We start from the raw sequence: 21069 nt of genomic DNA on the forward strand, positions 1-21069 counted from the left end.
GGGTTCCGGTGTGTGGTGGGGATGAAGAAGGGTGAAGGAGAGGGAGAAGAAACCAAGCGAGAGAGACCAGCTCGGGACACACCGGAACGTCGACGGTTTCATAGCCTGTCGAGACACGTACGAAATCGCATCAGCTCCGTGAAAATATATAAATCGATTGTAACGTTAACATCTCGTCACGTATATTTTATAAATAAATATACATATATACATATACATGTAGTATACAATATATGTACACGCATATATGTATATATAAAAAAAAAGGAGAGAATTTTTGGTTACACGCGAGGTAAAACTGACCTCGCCAGCAGCTGTGTGATTCGAGTTTTTTTTGTTTTTCAATTAATTTTCGTTCTTTATTATTGTTTTATTTTTATTTTTATTTTTTTTTATAAATTCGTCATCCGCACGTTTCCTTTTTTCATGTTTGTCGATTTACAATAATATCTATATATATATATATATATATATATATATATATATAGAGAGAGAGAGAGAGAGAGAGAGAAAAGACAAACAAACAAACAAAAAAGTGTATAATAATTTTTCGAAGACGAAGAGAAAATAACAACAACAAGTATTGTCCGAGGATATTTGCAAGGATATATATACGTACTGTCAGGTATATAAGGAGAGGAGAAGAAAGAATATAAAAGAAGATATTATCGACGGCGGGAAGGGATATATATACATATATATATATACCTGGTATATACGTAAATACGGCAAAAGTAATTTTGGGTAATTTTTTGGATTATTGTCACTCTGCGAAAGCCTGGAAATATTACGAAAAGAAGAAACAAAAATTGTGCGTCGGAGTTGAAAAGATATACAAAGAGATCAGCGTACTTGTATATCGAATAATATAATAAATCGAAAGCCGTAAAATTATTCCGTACTCGGGATGTCGAACAAGATGCATGGAGCCCCTCCTGTTCACGGGGCTAACCTTATGGTGAGTGAAAAATTCATACTTCTTTAACTTTTCTATTTTTAACTAATATATTTCACGCAATTCTTGATCCTTTTTCACAATCCACCCTGTACATGGATGATTATTTATTTTCACCTACCTTGTGACCATTTTTAAATACCGGCGTTAGTAATGTCGATTATAATAGCGCAGCTGCCGCCTGTCATCGTCGTTGAATTTTCATGTACATAAGTTTACGCATGCATGCGATATATTATACATATAAACGCGGTATAGGCCAAGCATGGAAAAATTCCGTTACATTATGTTAATCGCTTGGTTATTTCCCCCCCCCCCCCCCCCCCCCACCCTTATTCCTCGCTTTTCTTGCGACACAACGATGATAATCGCGGTAGTTTAATTGTTTTAAAAAAAAATTTTTACTGCAATTAATATTATTTACGCACGAGGACGATGAGAATGGATATCAAATCTTATTATAGCTCGTAATGATATTTTGACACTGTAAAAACCGCTTTGCGTATCGTCGTCATCGTCGTCATCGTTACCGCAGTGACGTAATTAGTCTTGGCTTCTTTATATACACTGGTACCTGTTAAATGTTGTCATTTGCTTACGGGGAACGAATTTCTTCAGAATTGGAACCTCGGTATTTCCCCTTTTGACGCTGTTTCCTTTCCTCACTTCCCTCGAATCTCATTAAGTGAATCGTAAAACGCGCTCGTGAACCATAAGGTTAATTCATTCAGGAATCTGCGAGAATTTCGATGTCTAGAACAGTTTTACGATCAATCTGCGGATAGCGGAGCTGATTCGACAAAATTAAAAAGTCTCCAGAATTTCGGGGTTTTTTTTTTTTTGGCGGTTCGTTATATGTGCATTGATTTTATGAAGAAGAGTGAAACGGTTTAAACGATTTGAGTTGCGAAGTCTAGGATAAGTTTACAACTAAATGAAAAAGTCCCTAGAATTCCGTAATTTTTTGTTTTGGTCATTAGTTGCATGTACACGAACTTCGTGAAGAAAAAAAAAAACAGTTCAAGCGATTTGAGTTTCGAAGTCTAGGATAGGTTTACAACTAAATAAAAAAGTCCCTAGAATTCCGTATTTTTTTGTTTTGACGGTTCGTTGGATGTACACTAATTTCACGAAGAAAAAAAAAAACAGTTGAAGCGATTTGAGTTACCAAGTGTGTCAAGACAATTTTGTAACGATTGCTTGTTTGAATCCCTATTCTCTTTCATCTCTACTAGGGATTTGTTTTTGTTGCCATAATGTTACTAAACTTGATATTGTTGCCAACTTGACGGCGATTGTGCATGGGGAATTATTTTTTGTCTGTCATGTAAACTTGCAGATTCTGAAGGATTCGATGCGCCCGACTTTTAGGTTATAATTTTTCTGTTCACACGTCAAATTCACCTGTGCCCCGTTTCACATACATCCACGAACGGAAATCTAAACCCGAAAAATGTTTTTCTGAACAATTCATCAATATATAAATGAATCCGTACTTTTATACTATTGAAAAACTTTTGACAATGAGTCAGGATTGTGAACTCGTCGCATTTGTACATTGTAAATCATTGCCGGAGGAAAATTTTCTGAATATTGAATAAAAGGAAAAAGAAAATTTATATAACTTTTTCCTCACTCTTTCTCTTTCTCGCTCCGTTTTTATTCTACTCTTTTTTTATTTTTCTTTTATCAATATAACGACGACGCGCTTAATTGCTGTTAATTTTGACACTCTCTTTTTAAATTTTCGCGTCTTCAGTCACGCCGCGTCACGTATCTTCTTCCGATTCAATAACGTATAAAATTTGAATCGTATCAGGTTATATCACACTTGTGATTTCTTCAACCAACTCTTTTTTTCCCTGTTATTTTTTTTAATTTTCATTATACCGAAACAGTCGCGTTCGATTATAAAATATCTTTAAAATCCCGACGTACGATTGTCCTTCTTCTTGAACCATGTTTCGCCATTTTTCTCTTCATGTTGGCGACGTTAGAAATATTCGTCCGCTAGGGAGAACAAATAGAAAAAAAAAAAAGAAGGAGTAAATAAAAAATAATAGAACAACAACGTCCGCAAAGTGGGAAAAAATTTTATTTTCTACCAAACACTCTGTACAAGTTTTTGCGATTTTCCCTGTATAAGCGCCGCTGTATACATATATGGTGGTAAACATTTTTCATTGGCTCGGAGAAAACCGCGGGAGGAAGCGGACGGCAAAAGGCCGGGGAAGGAAGGATGGTCGGGGGGGGGGGGGGGGGCAACGACGGAACTTGCGGGAAAAAAACGAGATAGCTTATCAACGTTGTTATGTGTATTATATATTATGTACATGTATACGTGTGCGTGTGCGTAAGTACAAAGCTTATCGCGGGAGCGAAGTTACATAGAATATATATATATATATATTCTATATATAAAACCTGTCTGAGGAGCACGTGTTCCTAATTTTCTCGGTGTTTGTGGGCGTTAATAAATTTTACGCGAATATATACAATGGTATTATAAGACACAGAGAGACACAATCGTAAACTCTGTATGTGTTTTATCTCGTGCGCATGATTTCTTTTTCTTCGACTTTTTTAACGTAGTAGGGTATAGCAATTCGATTTTTTTTTTTTTAACACCCTCGTTATCATATATCTATGTCCGCTTTAATGCAAGAATTACATGTGTCTGTGTGTGTGTTTGTACGGTATTATACTTGCATACATACATACATACATACCTAAGTAAATGCATTATAAATTTATGTAAAATATCTTGATCGTTTAGACAAGTGGCGGGTTTGAGTCTGATCGCGTATATTTACACGTGTGTGTAGGTACTTGGACAGCCTTGAAAGTTTCGTATTCGATTGTGTAAAGAGACACTCATTATATGATCACACGGTATATTGCGTTAATCAGCTTCCCAAAAAACGAAAGAGACGTCTTCATTTTGTATTAATCGTCTCCAACTGTTCGCATTTTCTGTATACATATATACCAGTTGTACATAATACGTATGTAACATTCGAAATTCATTTTTTCAAATTTCATGAGTAAAAAAAAAAAACAAAAAAACAATAAAACTCTACAATTCTTTTTGGGTATAGAAGCGATTTTCGAAACTTACTAGGTATTATATAATGCATCAGCTTATCGATCATCATCGATCATCGATTAATGACGATTAAGTAGAATTAACGGATTATATTATCTCGTTGACGGGTGAATCACGGTTTCTTCTTCTTATCTTTGTTGAATTTCATTCTTTATTACACAAATGGAAGGTGCATTTTTTTTTTTCATTCTTTTCATCTTCAAACTTTAAACATTTTGGAATCTTCACTCGCGTTATACGTATGTATAAAGTTGAATTATTTATTATACGTATATTCCAGGCCGTCACTTAATGAAATACTTCTGAATTATAACATCGTAGATACATGTACATATACATCTATACACGTATGCGCGTATGCTTATTTTTATATTGTATTTATCTAATATGCATGTTTTGCATTGTCAATTACTCAGGTGCGAAGAAACGGCTCGCGAAAAATATATGCAACTTTTTGTACGCTTTTTAATAAAATATACTCTTCGTACTGTGTTTTTTCTTCGCGATACATCAAAAATACATATGTATATATATATATATATATATATATATATACATGTACACCTAATGTTCATGTATTATATTTTAATATTATAAAATTTTTATCACACACATAAACAGTTATCGTAAAGATGTACGTACAAAAGTCGTACAATATCACTTTACTATACATTCTCTAAATCCGTACTTGGCAAATATAAAATAGCTATTAGTTGTATAAAATCCTAGTTAAAATTATTTAACATCGCGTAAAGATTTTCTACATTCAATGTCTGCACACTCGGGTGGAATAAATTTTCAAAGAATTGTTAGATCTCGGAGGGGATGTGAACAAAAAAAAAAAAAAAAAGAAAAAAGTAGAACCAAAATAATTCATTGTAAAAATAGTTATAACGGTATAGCAAAAACATCAACATTAAAGCGTCAATGATCGCGAATTGGGTCACAGACCGATCATAAGTCTGCAGAACTTAACCGAGCGTCTTTCGCGAAAGTCGTATACCTTTACCTTGTATACACACACATATATATATTTATATACATATATATACGGTGTATAGGTGTATTTATATATAAGCGTATAGACACAAACGTCTATTATAAGAGCTGGCTGGTGAGAAGGAACTTTGTGCAGCAGCGTTCGCGCCGGCGGCAAGTTAAAACACGCGCCGGCGGCGCCATTTTGTGCTACCGATTGAACGTGGCGCTGCGGACGCCATCTTGTCAAACGGTGTATTTCAAGTTCGAAATTTGCAGGTTTTTCACGAGGTGCTGCGCGTTAGGCGAATGCGCTTTCGTAAAGACAGGATAGTCGATAACTTTCGTGCTTAACGAACATTTATCTAGAGTTTAGGTCTGATTTTATATCACGTGCGTGAAGCGGAAGCGGAAAAAAAAAGAAGAAAAAAAAGAACGTTATTTGAGGAAAAACGAAGCAGTTTCTGATGAACGTAGATAAAATGATATGATACGAGGAACGAGAAATTTAAATATAAAATTACGAAATAAGAACTATCGGATTCTGAGAAAGAAGTATACAAAAATATACTTCAAATCATTTCCGTTTACCTTTTTTTATTTCTCAAGATAGTTAAGAAAACGCGACGGGGATAAGAGAAATACGAGAAAAGAAAAGAGGAAGAAAGTACATATCAGCTCGTAATGATAGTTGACACGAATCATTGGGTTTCCCTTGGAGCAATTTCGCGGTATATACGATATTATACATACATGGTAATTAATTACATACTAATAAGCGTTATGTGGTACAAACGCGTATATCGGAGACGTTGAAACGACGCCGGTGAATGACCATTCGTATTAATACGAGCATAGACAACACACGATATGTATGTACTAAATGAATTTATGCGCATGCATGTTATATGTTACATTACACATACAGACCGCACACGGTTGTTAAATAGCCAAAGGCGGGCGAAGCCCTTGAAGGGATTTGCACCGAGGTCGTTCGGTTCTCTTCTTGCTAGACCCGCTATATGTATTATAAGTTGGCTGCCCTTCCTAGTGTGTACGTACACATATGCCTGTACGCGTGCAGAATGTATACATGTATATATTTATATGTATACAAACTGTACCAGTGACGTCATGGAAGTTTCCGCACCTCTCGGCGGAGTCGAGCACGGCTGGTAATACATTCAAGAACTCTCGTGCCGACGCGACGCGGACGGTGAGAGGTTGCTGCCGGAGAGAGAGTGTGTGTGAGAGAGAGAGAGAGAGAGTAATATTGAAGAGTAAGAAAGGCAGTCCGCCACGGCGGCAGAGGAGGAAGGGACACGGAACGTTAAGGAGGAAAAGCGGCAGAGACGGAGAGAGAGAGAGAGAGCGAAAATGTTGGATGTGTAGTGTCGCAACGTAGCTATGCGAGCGCCGCGGTTCAACACCGGCAAAGATTCAGCCTATTATAGGAACACGCGCCGGATCTTCTGCGCACGCGCGAACCGAACGAACGATCGCGGCGGCGGCGGAGGAACAAGGGGGGGGGGGGAGGAGGTGGACTTACGGAGCCTGGACCGATTTTCGATTCTTTAGGAACCCGTGGAGAGACGGATAGATAGACAGACAGACAGTTAGACGGACAGACAGACTGACAGACACAGACAGACAGACACACACCACCGCGCACAAAGAGGGGAGAAAAAGAAAGAATTTTTAACAACGACCCTCGCGTCGCGGGGGAAACGGCATTGGCCGACGGCTTGGTGAGAGACAGAGAGAGAGAGAGAGAGTGAGAGAGGGGGGGGGGGGGGGGGGGGAGAAATAGGAAAGGATTGGGAGGGAGATTTGTAAATACAGAATTAGTTTGAGGAGACAGAGTCAGAACGCGCTGCACTTGGAACTAACGGATATCGGGTTACATTGAATACTTGACGTCTGATCGTAAGGCAAGGCGAGAAGTTGGGAAAAAAAAAAAGAAAAATTAGAAAAATGTACAAACAATGACGATTTTGCTGATGATAATTATATATACACCGCAAGTTTATTAACCGTTTCATTTCTTACTCTACATTCCTTGCAGTTTATACTTTTATACTTTTCAGCAATTTTTATACATAGGTATACCTACCTCAATAATTTTTTCCGTGTAAAAAAATTGAACAGCGTCGCACTCGAGTTTAATGTTTATGGATCATTCGGTTTTTAAACGGAGATTGAAATCGAAGGTTATATAATATGTTGATTATATAGATGCGATGCAGACAATTTGTCGAGAACCGTTTGTTTAGCTCGTCTTCCATTCTCTCATTCATACTGCAGCTGTGCGGCAGGTTTGTGTAATTTTGTACTTCTGAAAAACCCCCCTGGGAATTAGCTGTCGAAGAATTAGGCACGAGGAGACTAATGAGAAAGAAGAAAGCGAAACGCAAGAACGTTGAAAAAAAAGAGAGAGAGAGAGGGAGAGAGAAAAAAAACGGAACTGGTCTCCTCCATTAGGGAGAAAACCTGCCGCATACACTTTGCTGCATCATGATGAACTATAAAACTACATTCCGAGCCAGTTACTCAATGGGATTATGAGAGCCTCGGTGCAGTGGGAATAACTGCAGATGCTGACGATGCCGCTATGACGGCTACTAGGGTTGGATAAACGAGGGGAAAACGCGTTAGCGCCGAATAATAGAGGTGAAAAAAAGAGAAGAGAAAAGGAAAGAAAAGCTTTGGAGGTATTATAAGAGAGGATAGCTACGAGTCGACGCCTCCAAGGGATGATGGATTGATCCTGTACAAGAACGGGACACGAGCATTATAGTAATGTTAGGCCATTCTATGATCGATTCTTTGTAGTCCTTCTTTTTCCCCTCAACTACTACTTTCGCATTACACAATACGTGTGTATATACGTATGTACATATCTACGTATGGACAGCGATGTGAAATTTATGCGATTCGAATGCGGAAGAAGTAAAAGAGCTATGAATATAACGAGTACGAACGTATAGATGGCTGCTAAATTTTTTTTTCCTGATTGTTTTAATCTTCGTTTTTTACCGATTTTAATTAGTATTTTCAGTTAGGCATCTGGCGCGATGTGGTTTTTTTTTTACTGTCGCCGATGAACTTGACGATTTTTTACGCTGCTCATGATCCGGCAGTCCTTCCAGAGTACGTTACGGTCTGATTCCGCAATGTATAAACGTGGTGATGTAAAAAAATAATGTTTCACGACGAAAGATAGTGGCAAGCAAAATTCCGGTGCAGATACGTAAACCGCAATTCGAAGTCATAACCTGATGCCGCGACGAACCTAGATTTAAAGTAGGTATGGGAATACGGAGAAAGCTTCCCTGATATTCATTAATCTGCGGGAAACACAACTGCGAACATGAATATCCCTCCTAATTCTTATTCAAATTTATCGAATTTTCTATTTGGGAAATAAAACAGATGAAGCATCTTTCTCTCGATTTGTTTAATTTTCAAAAATCCATGAGGTTGAAGTTAGTAATTTTTTATCGTAAAAGTAACTATTTTCTTAATTTTACAGCGATGTTTCAAAGAACTAAGATCTCTGAATATGAGTTTTTTTATGTTTTATTACGGTTTACTGAATCTCGGGCTGTCCCTAAATAGCGTAATAACGGTTTTTCCCTCTCAGCATGAATCGTTCCGACAACGTTACTAACTTCAATACGATGAAATCTGGAGACGAAAAACGGCAAGGCGGCTCGGTGCGGTTCGTCGCCTACGGCTTTCGGAGTATAATGATGTGTAGTTTCCGTTTCCGCCGCTTGAGGGCAGCCGATGTCAGTTCGCAACTCGCGAGCGCGACTCGTGACTTGTTTTGCGTCCTCGACTTCTCGCCCACGTTACCGTGAATCGCACACACAAGCTTGTTTCGCGACTCGGGTGACTCGGGTGTCTCTTTCTCAACCAGTAACTCAACGCCGTATTATGCTATGCATAATTCGTCTTGCCGATGTTCTCTTAACCCCACTTCTGTCGGCCGAATTCCTTCTTTCCAACTAAACTTCTTAGACGCGGCCTACGTGTTTCTACCGCTCGGTCTAAACTCTAGAGCACCTCATTAAAAATATTTGTGATACAGCTGCATTTTTTTTTGCTCATGGGTTTTCGACCCTCAGTAACTCAAATATGAAGTAATGTTTGAGCTGCGTAGCCAGTGTTTCGTGAAAACAGCAAAATTTAACAAATTCCATATCGAATTATGCCCTCATTTGCCGGAAACGAGGTTGGATTAACAAATTAGGAAAAAAGAAATTCTACTTATCGACGCCATTTGGGGAATTTTGCTGAAATAAATTGTTTTTTCTTAATTTGTTAATCCGACTCTGTTTTTCACGTACGAGGACATGATTGATGTAGAATTTTTCGCTCTACACGATGATCAAGTCACTTTTCATCTATCGATAATGGTTTTTGAGGACAACGCGAAATACGAAAAAATGACGTCAGATTTGAGTTCCTGAGAGTCGAAAATCCCTATACAACAAAACGCAGCCATGTTCCGCATATTTTTAATTCAGACCTACTTTGACTGGACTATCTAGTCTCACCCGACTCACACCATGAACGCCCTAGGTTATTATGGCGTTACATACTCTTACAACACTGTCTAGTGAGTTATTCATCGCCCGCAGGTGCGGATGCTTGCAGTGCACATGCGGCGCGTTTCACTGACTTCTGCTTGAGTTTTCACCCTGTAGCGAAAAGAGGAGAAAGAGAAATCATCGGGCGGAGGAGAAAACGAAGAAGTAATTTTTCGCGATTAAATTTTACGAAAGCTTTTTTCCCGTCTATATTTATCTTTGTTGGGATTGTCACTTTGCGATGCGTCATCTGGTGGGAAAAAATCAAACTAATGCAACCAGGCTGACAACTGACCGTTGACCCTGTTTTTTCGCGTATCGTTGATAGAACAGGTATACTATTGATTAGGTGTCATTAATTTATGTAACACAAGCACTTTGGAACCCCAAGAATTACGATTTCTCACAATTGAAATAAAAAAACTTGGGTTATGTTGTCATAAAATGGCGCCCACAACCAGGCTCTGACGTCTTAAGGACATTTTCCAATATCAATCTATTTTCCCTGTCATGCATTCGGAGGACCCACGAGACATTAATATTAAAATCTTCCTCATTGTTTTGTTTGTTCGATAACCTATAAAATCGAAATTTCGTGCCAGGTTCTTCGTTGCGACGTTACGCTCTTGTTTTTTTTTTTTTTTGTTAAACGTGCAGCACAACCAGCAGCAGCGGCAGCAGGGAGATGCGGATGAATTAAAGTATAACGTACATACAATGCAAATTGCACGCACTGCACACCGTCAGGATTTTCAACCGGTTTCAACGACAGCGTTACCGGGCACCACATGCGCTTAACCTCCCAATTTCGGTGTCATGAATCTGGTTGGCTTGGCTCACGCCGTGCAGTTTGGCTCATAACCGCCTCGTCTAGACGAGTTATCGATTTTACTTCATCGCCTTTGGAGGAGGGGGGGGGTTTTCGCAAAGAGAAATTACACAGGAGGAACAAGTCGGGTTCACGCAGTTCACGCGAGCTGTGGAAAAGGCGTGTTTTATTCACGTGCGATGGGTTATAATTTCTTGGAAATGTTACACCTCGGGCGATTCAACACCGGCGGAGTAAAATATTCGTCTGCATTTATGCAATCAAAGTTAGATTTTTAAAGGACTCCGCCTACACGTTGACAGCCGGAAATACATTTCGGTAGTTTAAACTATGAATTGCATAAATGCAGGCGGACTTACTACGCGTGATTAACTTCAAAGCGTATAAAATTTTTACGAAATTACACAACGATGCGAATGATTCTCATCGAAAACTTGTTTGTATTTCCGTGTTCTTTAGGTATACACTGTTATTTGGACGGCCAAAATCTCCTTCACTGCAATCAAACTCTGTTTTGTTTTCTACCTAGTCTGTGATCGTAGGTATAGCCTGATAGTTCGGTGAATCTGTTTGCCCTCATTTCGGCGACGACAAAAGTCTAGGAATAGATTCACGCGCGTCTAGTGCAGCCTGGCCCAGGGAATTTCTGAGACGTTAATTCAAACTGACCATTTGTTTACGTGTATAAACAGCTATATCGTATATTATACTCGTGGCGTGGTAAAAAAGCTGACTAATATATTGAAGCGGAGCGTGTTAAAATATATACAAGATACTTACGATAACGCCCTCATTTCCGGCATTGTCCTTGAATTTTTTTTCAATTTTATTTTATTTTTTTTTCTTCATCTGTTTAAGTATGAAATCATACCGAGTCTTGTTCCGCATTTTTAATTTCCCCGTGCCGTATGAATTGTACAACGTATCGCGTTATTTTTCAACCTTTCCTTGTACACGCAGAAAATAAGATCGTTTCTGCGCCATTATACCTTTATAATTATGTAAGTACGCCTTTAGACTTGAAGAAATTATCATACCTAATTGGCAATTATTTCCCGGCTATTAAGATTACATTATACATGTACAATATATATTTGAACAATTGAACAACGCGTATTATAGAAACTGTAACCGAGATCGTCGCCTCTGAATATTGCAGGTACAGAGCAAAACACAGATGCGTTCAAGCATGCGTTTGAAAATAATTGGCGAGCGTCAAGATTACGTTTGACGATCTTCGTTGTTATAACCATCTTTTACATTTTGACCACGTACATGCATACGTACAAATAATAACTCACAGTCGCGTAAGATTTTTATGTATACCTAGCAGAATAATTTGCATCATTTTTCCAATTGGCAAATAAAAAACGGAGCTAGTTTTGTTATTACAGTTGTAAAAAAAGTTTTACGCACTTATTTGCATACCTACATGCGAATAGATATAAGGTATAGATAGATAAAATGGCTGCTGTCACTTTATATTCAAGTGTGAGATACCGCATGGGGGAAGTTCAATTTATGGTATATATACACACATACACATACCCAGGAATTTTTATCCCGTGTACTGTATTTTATTTACGTTCGTAAGTAAGTTCCGTGTGGTATCGTTTTATTTATCTGTATATAACCGGTTTGGCGCAGCGTTTGCGGGTTGCGGGACGGATGTGACGTCACAATTGGCGGTCAGATTTGTTAACGCGAGTAAATTTGTTATCTTGCTGGTACTCGGTGGGTAACGGATATCGCGGCGCTTTGCAATATTAATAATATCTAATCGAGCCTGGAATCGGAAAAAAAAAAAAAAAAACAAAAAACGCCAGTAATTCAGCTCCACATCTGTCATTATTAGATTTCTCAAATTTCCTTCGCCTTACAACACTGTGTGTGAAAAAAAAAAAAAAAAAAAGAAAAAACATTCTACTCCCAGTTTATTTTTAAACGTAAAATTTCATGCAATTTCATGATTACATAACGGTGATAAAAATGACAGGAAATAAGCTTCGCTGTTTCTTTTTCCTTTTTGTTTTTGTTTTTATGTAGCACTGCTTATTTCAACTTTAATTCAAGCACTCCTTCTCTTCCCTGGCCGAGTTGAATAATTCTCCAACTCGCGTCGCCCTGTGCGCACAATTTTTGGCACATTGCCCGTATAATCTGTGCGTAACGTCGAAGGTCGTCGTCATGGCGACGCTTTTTAAGAGTATGTACGTACATACATAAATACATGCATGCGGTATACATAGTCTTAGCGATAAACCCGCCTCGCGTGCACATAACACACGTACATAAATTCGCATACCATGCGAAACTATCGGTATTCGATGCGCGAAGGCACGTGTCTGATTATCGGCCTGCTAAAATCGTACTGTTTCATGCAAATTTGGATCAGATACACGTTGCATATGCGTATATGGATATTTATATCTATATATTATACAATAAGTCAAATCAAACGTGAAAATATTATATCTTTATCGGCGAGAGAAGCTTGTGTCATGTTTAATTGAGCGTTAGATTTTTTTTTTGTTTTTTTTTTCTTCCTTTTTATCCGTCTCGCGGTGTTATTGGACGGATATTCCCAACTAAAACTGAGTCTCGATGAGAATATCGAACACTTCGCGAGTGAGATGAGAATGCGAAGAAATTTTGAAAAATGGATAAAACAAAAAATCTTGAATTTTTTTTTTTTTTACAATTTTTCGTAAACGGTTGTGAATCGTTCAAACTCGCCGATAATTCCGAAACAATTTACAGGTGTTGAGTAAAATCAATGAATTCATTTTATGTGAAATGTGAAACAAAAAAACAAAAAAGGAAATTTCATGAGAGATTTGTTGCACAAATTATTAACAAAATTTTTTGACACTGTCGTTATCATTATTCAAAACGAATTATCTCATCAACTTGGTTACGATTGATTTTTTTATTTTTTTTTTTCTCATTTCACATTACTTTTCTCGTCGCAAAGTGATGAATATTCTTAACGAGACTCACTTTTGCTTGGGAATATACCTCCCGTAACATCTTAAATTATTTTTAACACATAAATTAGCCGCGCATTTCAAGCATCTGACAACGACGACGACGTTGAGAAAATATACCTATGTATAATGGCGCATCGTCGTATCACGTGGAGCACAAATTATTTGCATCCGTTTCCGTTATACATACGCACATAGACGTATACGTTTACGTTCGTTATACGTGTAGGGTCACGATCCCTTCAACATTCTATAATCGTTAAATCGGTTAAATATATACGAATCGCATAAACAAATTGATAAACTCTCTGCTTTCCGCTCTTATAATTCTAACGATAATTTTTTGACAACGGAATTATCGAATTAATCTTGTAATACGTGTAAACGAATTATTTTGCACTCCGGCCGCAGTCATGCGAAAATAAAATCCCCGAGTGCACTCGGTTATATTTATTTTTATCGATTACAAATTGCAGAGCGTACCGTTGCTTGTAGATACGGTGAAATTAGTTTGATCGATCGGTAGAAATACATTTTATGTAATGTATATATATGTTTCACATGCATCGAAACTTGGAACGTTTCTATACACACTTTTATTCTGTGGACGAATGCCAATTTGCGAAATTTATATTATATACGGTTGAAATGAAAATTTATCGAGAACAATGATTTTATACGATATAAACTTGGGTGTAGAATTTATCGAGATTTGAAAATTAAGTAATGTTTACCAACCTGAGAATTTCAATGAAGAAACTTAACATATCAATTTCAACGCGTTTCACCCGGTATATAAGCATAGAATTACTTATTTACGCAGGTGGTTATATAAATGCGTTACACGTGAAATGCGTCATAATTTTTTCAATGTACTTGCGTGCTTGCGTGTAAATACGGTTTCAATTATATTTTTATTTCGCTCGTCGCGTATCTAATATATACAATATAGACTGTATCGAAAAAATCGAGTATATTTTTTGTCAAAATTAAAGTAAAAATTATTATTACAAATGACGGGAGTAAACGATGCTGTCCAAGTTTTTAGCTCTTAATAACAATATTTAGAGTTGTCTCATTGCGATTTTATATTTTCCCATTTAAATAACATGGGACAAGATTTGTTTTGAACTTTGGCATTTTACGACTTGTCAACGCATTACGGTACCGATAAGACCAAAATGTATATTCATTTTATGATAAACATACTTTTTCAAAAGTTATTTAAGGTTTTCAAATGCCTTCTGACCATTTCCATACAATATTTTCGACTTGAATTTTGTAAAAAAAAGATTAGTCGATATTTTGATGTACCTGTTATATGCTATATTGCAGTAGCATTGGATGTAAATAAATTTGAAAAATTGAAAGACGAAATATAGATGGAATTAGACGACGGTAAAGAGAGAAAAAAAAAGGACAAGATTAGAAGAAAAACAGCAAGATACTAAATTCTTTTGGCAACACAGAGATTTAACGAATATATACGCAGTGTTTATAATATGTGTATGTAACTATGTATTATATATATATATATATATATACACAACACTTATCTACATGCGGAACGAAGCGCCGTCGAAAGGTAGTCAGGATATTAAAAATAAATACTAGAATGACGCATTACGAGCGCTGATATTTTCGGTATTTATTATATAAATTTAGACGCATGTACGATATCGTAACCGCAATACCTCTATATAAATATACACCTATATAAAAACTATGTAAAGAAGAGGACGATCGGGGGCTCGATTTAGAGACGGAAAGATTACCTGCACCAAATTTAGTCGATATCAATAACATGTGCTGTATAATAGACACGAGGTCGGATAATTATCGCGCGGACAACGTGATACAGAAAACACGGATATTTTTTTCAAACAAACAATCCGTTAATATTTAATTTCCAGAACAACGCGTAAGATATGCAATAATACTGGTGCTGTAATCGTGTGAAATTTTTTTTTTTTTTATTCAACTTTGCCCGCAACAATATAATAATTAGGGTTTCATCCTCGTACAACTCGCGAGTGTTAACGCACGCGCTGTTTTTTAAAATCATCTTCACCCGTTTGTCCGTACGTGATTTCTTTAGAACTGTGAAACATTATTTTTTCTTTTTTTTTCTTCAAACTAGAAGAAAAAACAAAGAAAAACAAAACAAAACAAAAAAAGGAACGTAGAAGAAGTGGAAGAAAAAGCAAAAATAACCTAGCAATTATATCCCGAGGTGTCGCGTGGCGGTGGAAAAAATCGCTAGCGCGTATTATGAACGTTGTAACGCCGCGGTGGCATTTACGCAGTTTTCAAACGCGAACAAGTTCAAGTTGGCCAATAGCGTGTGGCGCCTGAACCCGTGACTCACCCCCCACTCCTCACGATTCGAGTAACGGTCGTTTGGCTCTCGGCCAATCGCAATCGTCCCCGCGCTTTCGAACCTCCCCCCCCCACACCGCAATTTCCCTGAGGCAGCAGTCGCGGTTGGTCAGAAATCTCCGACGCAACGTACCCACGCATCCTCGTAACTGATATTTCTTGTTGTCGAATTATAAAAAAATAAAAAGAAATTTTCTTCACATTATTGCAAAAAGGTTCTTACAATATAGACTCGTCGGATGACCGAGACTCTAAACCTGATACATTTATACGTTCGAAAAGTTTTGGACTTTGGCCACGGTAATGAAATTCCATTGACTCTAGTCATAAAGAAACAATGTCGATAAACTTCCTGGTGATTTTTATTTTTTTTATTTTTAACTTTTTTTTTTTTTTTTTTTTTCGGCACGTCTTGTCAACCCGGTCTTTTAAATGTAGACTGATTGCGACGTATAGTCGTGATTGATTTTGTTATTACGTTCGTTACGTATATAGATAGGTGGGATTGTGAAGTACGTATAAACATTGATATTTGGCCCGTGGTTTTGACCCTGTGAATCAGAAATTGGACGGGAAGTTAATCAAGACGTGCGTGCGCATGTATAATGTAATTGTGTATGCATAGGTGTACGCAAGTTTCTCGATTATCGAAGGACGTTGCTGTATAGGTATGAAATAAACAGAGAACAAGAATTAAGGCGCGTGCGATAGAAGTTTAAACTGGTTTAGTACGGATTTTGATGAGAAAACAAATTTCCATACGTTTGCCGAAACGAAATTTGCGTTTGGATTAGAAACAAAAAAAAAAAAGAGAATAAGAATAAGAAGTTCTTCTTCATTCGTTTACCGGTTTATTGTCGTATAAACGATATATGCCGATTGTCCCGTTTGCGCGGTGTTGAGTACGACGAAAAAGAAAAGAAAAAACAAAACAAGCAAAAACGAATAAAAAGAAAAACGACAAAAACGCGTATTCACCGTCGTACGAGCTTGCAGGCTGTCTCAACCGCAGAGAACTGTTACGGCTGCAAAGGTCAAAAGGTGTTCCGAAAATAGAATTCATGCATAGTGAAAGGTCTATGTAAATTATGCTATTATATTATAGATCAAGTGGATTCAAGATAAAAAAAGAAAAAAAAAAAAAAGAAAAATAACGCTTTATTCTAGACGCTATAGGAGAAGACTCTGAAGTGTGAAAATAAAATTGTGAATCAACGAAAGTCATCTGATCGGATTTGGAAAGTATAATTTATAGGAGCACCTGACTAAAGGATTTAATGTTTCATCCGTAAATCAAAATTTGTTTTATCTTTTTTTTTTCTCTTCCACAGCCACGCGATCCTCGCGAATAGGTTTTTTGCACTTCGTTAACGAGTGATGATATTAGCAAATAAACTTCCTGTCAGCAGCACGTTTTATTTCTTCTTCCCCCCCCCCCCCCCCCTCGCCCCCTCTCTTCATTCTTCTCGTTGAAGTTAAAAATAGCGAATGAATATGAAAATTAGCAAGTACCAACTTGAGTGTACAGCTTCTTATTATGTACCCGTGTAAGCGAGTAGGATTCATCTTTCCGTTTATTTTTATTTTTTTCTTCACACAGAAATCGCTGCAGAGGTGCATTGCACATTTTTCAACTGCACTTGTTGTACATAGATATCTTATTTGTACGTATATTTGAGTACAATTAGCGCACTTGTCGTTTCTAATAATTGATCGAAATATTTTCCACCGTATTTACGATTCAGCTGTTTGCTGGTACGGACAGCGTGATATTGATTTTCGAACGCATCTGGCATTCATGCACAACATTTATTCTACAACTTAGGAGTTTGGACGAACGTCAGCTGTCGTTACTAACATATTACTATAATGTTTACCCTCCATCCGCACACTGTGGCGGACTGTTTTGTTCATTTATAGATGAAAAACACTGATCCAACAATTCGTGTTAAAAGAAAGAAAAAAAGAAAAAAATGTATAAAAAGTATAGAAAGCAACATTGATGAAAACTTGCTTGTTAGTTGCGCCGTAAAAATCTGAGACCAAAGTTCCTTTGCGACAACATTGATATTCGAATCGTTTCCGAGTTACAGAGTGTCGAAGGCGCGCACCAATCGGAAAGCCGTCACGTGACGCGACTGGGCGTGGTTAGGGATGGTGGGCGGTCCGCTGATTGGTCAGTTTGTAAATGACGTAACTAAAGAACGGTTAGTCCTACGGAGTTCGAGTAAAGTAAGATTGGTTCCTAATTTCAATCTCCGAACATAGGTACAAAAAGGGATAAAAAGTAAGAAAAATATATATTTTCTTTTTAAATCGCAGTAAAATGAGCCACGGTTTCTACGAATATTCAAGATCGACGCCGATGCTCAAATTAGAAAAATCAGCATCTGCGGTTTTATTCACGGACGATGAACAAGAATATTGTATGTCGCGTGGAGTGTGCGATCATGAACGAGTACTAAAGAAGGTCACCCAAAAATTTCGGTGCTGGATTAGTAATGCTATCGGTACGTGCATTGACGGGTAAAAATTATAACCCAGCTGAAGGTGGCCGCGGTAGAATTGAAACGACGGGATTTCACAACTGTCGGAAAAAATTCTGCGACAATTCTACAGAGCAGAGCTCGCGCTACACTTCGGCTGAATCGAATTAATAGTAATAAAAGTTAATCCTCAAGGTTACGACGCCTTCCTAACACCGCGCTTCCGTTAGACATACCCACATCTCTCTCTCTCTCTCTCTCTCTCTCTCTCTCTCTCTCTCTCTCTCTCTCTCTCTCTCTCTCTCTCTCTCTCCCTCCCCCCCCCTCTTTCCCTCTATCTCTCCGTCTATCTATTCTCGACCTATCTATTTCTTTTGTATCTATCTATCTATCTATCTATCTATCTATCTATCTATCTATCTATCTATCTATCTATCTATCTATCTATCTATCTATCTATGTATCTCTGCTATCTCTCTTACGTCGCGGTTTTCTTCTCCCGTGAAGCGCAATTAGCACGATTAAAACATATAATATCATAAGCCTCTAAACTCTGTCGTCACGAGCATAGCCGAGAGTCTTACAATTAGAGCTGTAGGTATCTGTATCGTTCTGTTTACGCGGGGGACGTTAAAACATACAACTCGGCTAGCTGTAGCTATTGCCCCATTCCGCACCACCTTCTACTTCTACTTTGTCGCTGGCTACTCCCACCACCACCACCACCACCACCACCACCACTAACCACCTGTGTATACAGAGGTTGAACAGTAGCGTAGCTAGATTCAAATGCCTCCCCCCCCCCTCCGTCCCCGCCTCCACCCGCTGTTGTTTCAAAAAAAGAACGAAATACAACGAGAAAAAAAAAAAACAAACGAAACCGTTAACGTATAAAAATGGATTAATCATCGGTGATGAATTCCGTTCGTATGACAAGGAATTGACAATGACCCTGACCTGAGCCAATTCCCATCGATCTATATCGTTTCACCACCGATTTTTCTCCATCTAAATTTCATCTCTCCTCTCCTCTCCTCTCCTCCCTTCGCTTCCACCGAACGTGCGTGACGTGTGTTCGCATCATCGTTCCGTCGTTCTTCCTACGTTATAGCAAGGCTGGCAAACGCGTATATAAGGCGGTCGTCTCAAAATATTCAGACAGTTTGGCACGCGTATCGTCGTTTTGTGCGTCTTCTTTCGTATTCGTATTCTTATTCTTAATCTCTCCGTCGACGTCGGAGACGCGACGCGCGACGCCCGGTCGGTTGGTGTTGTAATACGGACGTAGTGCTTGTTGCTGTTGCGACGACCGACGGTGACGGCGATCGTCGCTAAGAAGAAGAAGAAGAAGAAGGAGGTGGTGGTGGTGGTGGTGGTGGTGGTGGTGGTGGTGGTGGTGGTAACCATACGCGAAAGACTATATGCGAGATGCGAGAGAGACTCTCTCATCACATATTCGCGGGTCATCATTCATTCTTCCACAAGTTTTTAACGCGGACACGGGGCGGCTAATTCATCTATTTAATCGTCATCTTCATTCTTAATTCTCGTTATAACCGTCCGGATTTATCGGTGGTTTTGTAGAAATTTTTTGTGTCTCGTTTGTTGTTCCTATCATACGGGTACACGTATTACGGAACAATTTCCATACCTGTACGTATTACACACGTTTCTGCGTCGTCGGGTCTACGATAACGCGATGTGTTTTTTAAATTATTTTTTTTTGTGAAATGATCGTTTAATATAACGCGTATAAAATTTGAACAATTCACTCGCGTTACATTACATCGTACACGCAAGTGACACGATGGTGTATATCCAACGTTGTAACAGTGTAGTTTTGTAATAATTATTGTGATATTGAAAAACTATGACGAGGTTCGATTCAACACGATTTTCCCAACAATTATTAATGTCAACTGACACGCGATAACGTTTTATAACAACAATCGCGATTTCTTAAAATATTCGAATAAAAAAAAAAAAAAAAAAAGAAAACGACGAGAATTCAACTGTGGAAATATATAATTATATCAACCTCGTGATACGACAATAATAATAATAATAATATTAATAATAATAACAACAGTGGTACAAAGAAGAAGAATATTATTAAAAAAAAAAAATACCAGAAACAAATTAGTGCGCAAGCGTATATAAATTATATCGACAGATCGCAATGGGAAACGGTGGAAGTGCGTTGGACGTGGAGATGAGTTCACTGTCTACTTCACAGTCATCCACCGAACGTCCGCACATCAGGGTTAATATATATGCTTGATAATATACCTCCTTGAAAAACAAAAAAAAAAAAAAAACAAAGACTACACATGGCGTAGAAAAAAGATACTTTTCGTTTGGATCAAGTGCGAGCTTTTTTTTTTTTTGTTTTTCCACTTTTGGTTTGAATCATAATTTCTAGATTCATGAGTATTACGTAGGCACACGTAACACGCATCGTAGTAAACGTGTACGCGTATTTGTCACACGTATTTATTATCGCGCACGTATAACGTTTCGAATTTTCATTTCTCGAGGCTTTTTCGAAAAAAAAAAAAAAAAACAAAAAAGCTTTCCTCCGCTGGCCTCCGGCTATAAACGAGCTTCTCACACGGAACGCGTACGTCCATCCATCCATCCATCCATACGCCCACATGTTTTGAGGCTTGCGGCTGCTGATCGTGAAACACTTGCAAGCATGACCCTAGGTGTTATACCTATGTATATTGTATATATATATCAGGGGTGTGTAGG

The 21069-nt window shown here is 38.0% G+C and overlaps 1 protein-coding gene across 2 annotated transcripts in view; it reads left to right on the forward strand.

Annotated features, from left to right (window-relative positions):
- Positions 1 to 490: 490 nt before the first annotated feature.
- The window catches only part of LOC124212774 (proton-coupled amino acid transporter-like protein pathetic), a 36726-nt gene continuing 16147 nt past the window's right edge, over positions 491 to 21069 (forward strand). Inside the window, exon 1 of one of the 2 annotated variants that reach the window (XM_046613196.2) lies at positions 491 to 958. In XM_046613196.2, coding sequence (XP_046469152.1) covers positions 908 to 958 — 51 coding nt within the window. In that variant the 5' untranslated portion in view covers positions 491 to 907. Of the gene's footprint in view, positions 959 to 19727; positions 20579 to 21069 lie in introns of those variants that run through there. The other variant, XM_046613194.2, reaches the window with a different exon arrangement.

This window comes from Neodiprion pinetum, chromosome 2 (genome assembly GCF_021155775.2).
Source record: "Neodiprion pinetum isolate iyNeoPine1 chromosome 2, iyNeoPine1.2, whole genome shotgun sequence".
NCBI lineage: Eukaryota > Metazoa > Arthropoda > Insecta > Hymenoptera > Diprionidae > Neodiprion > Neodiprion pinetum.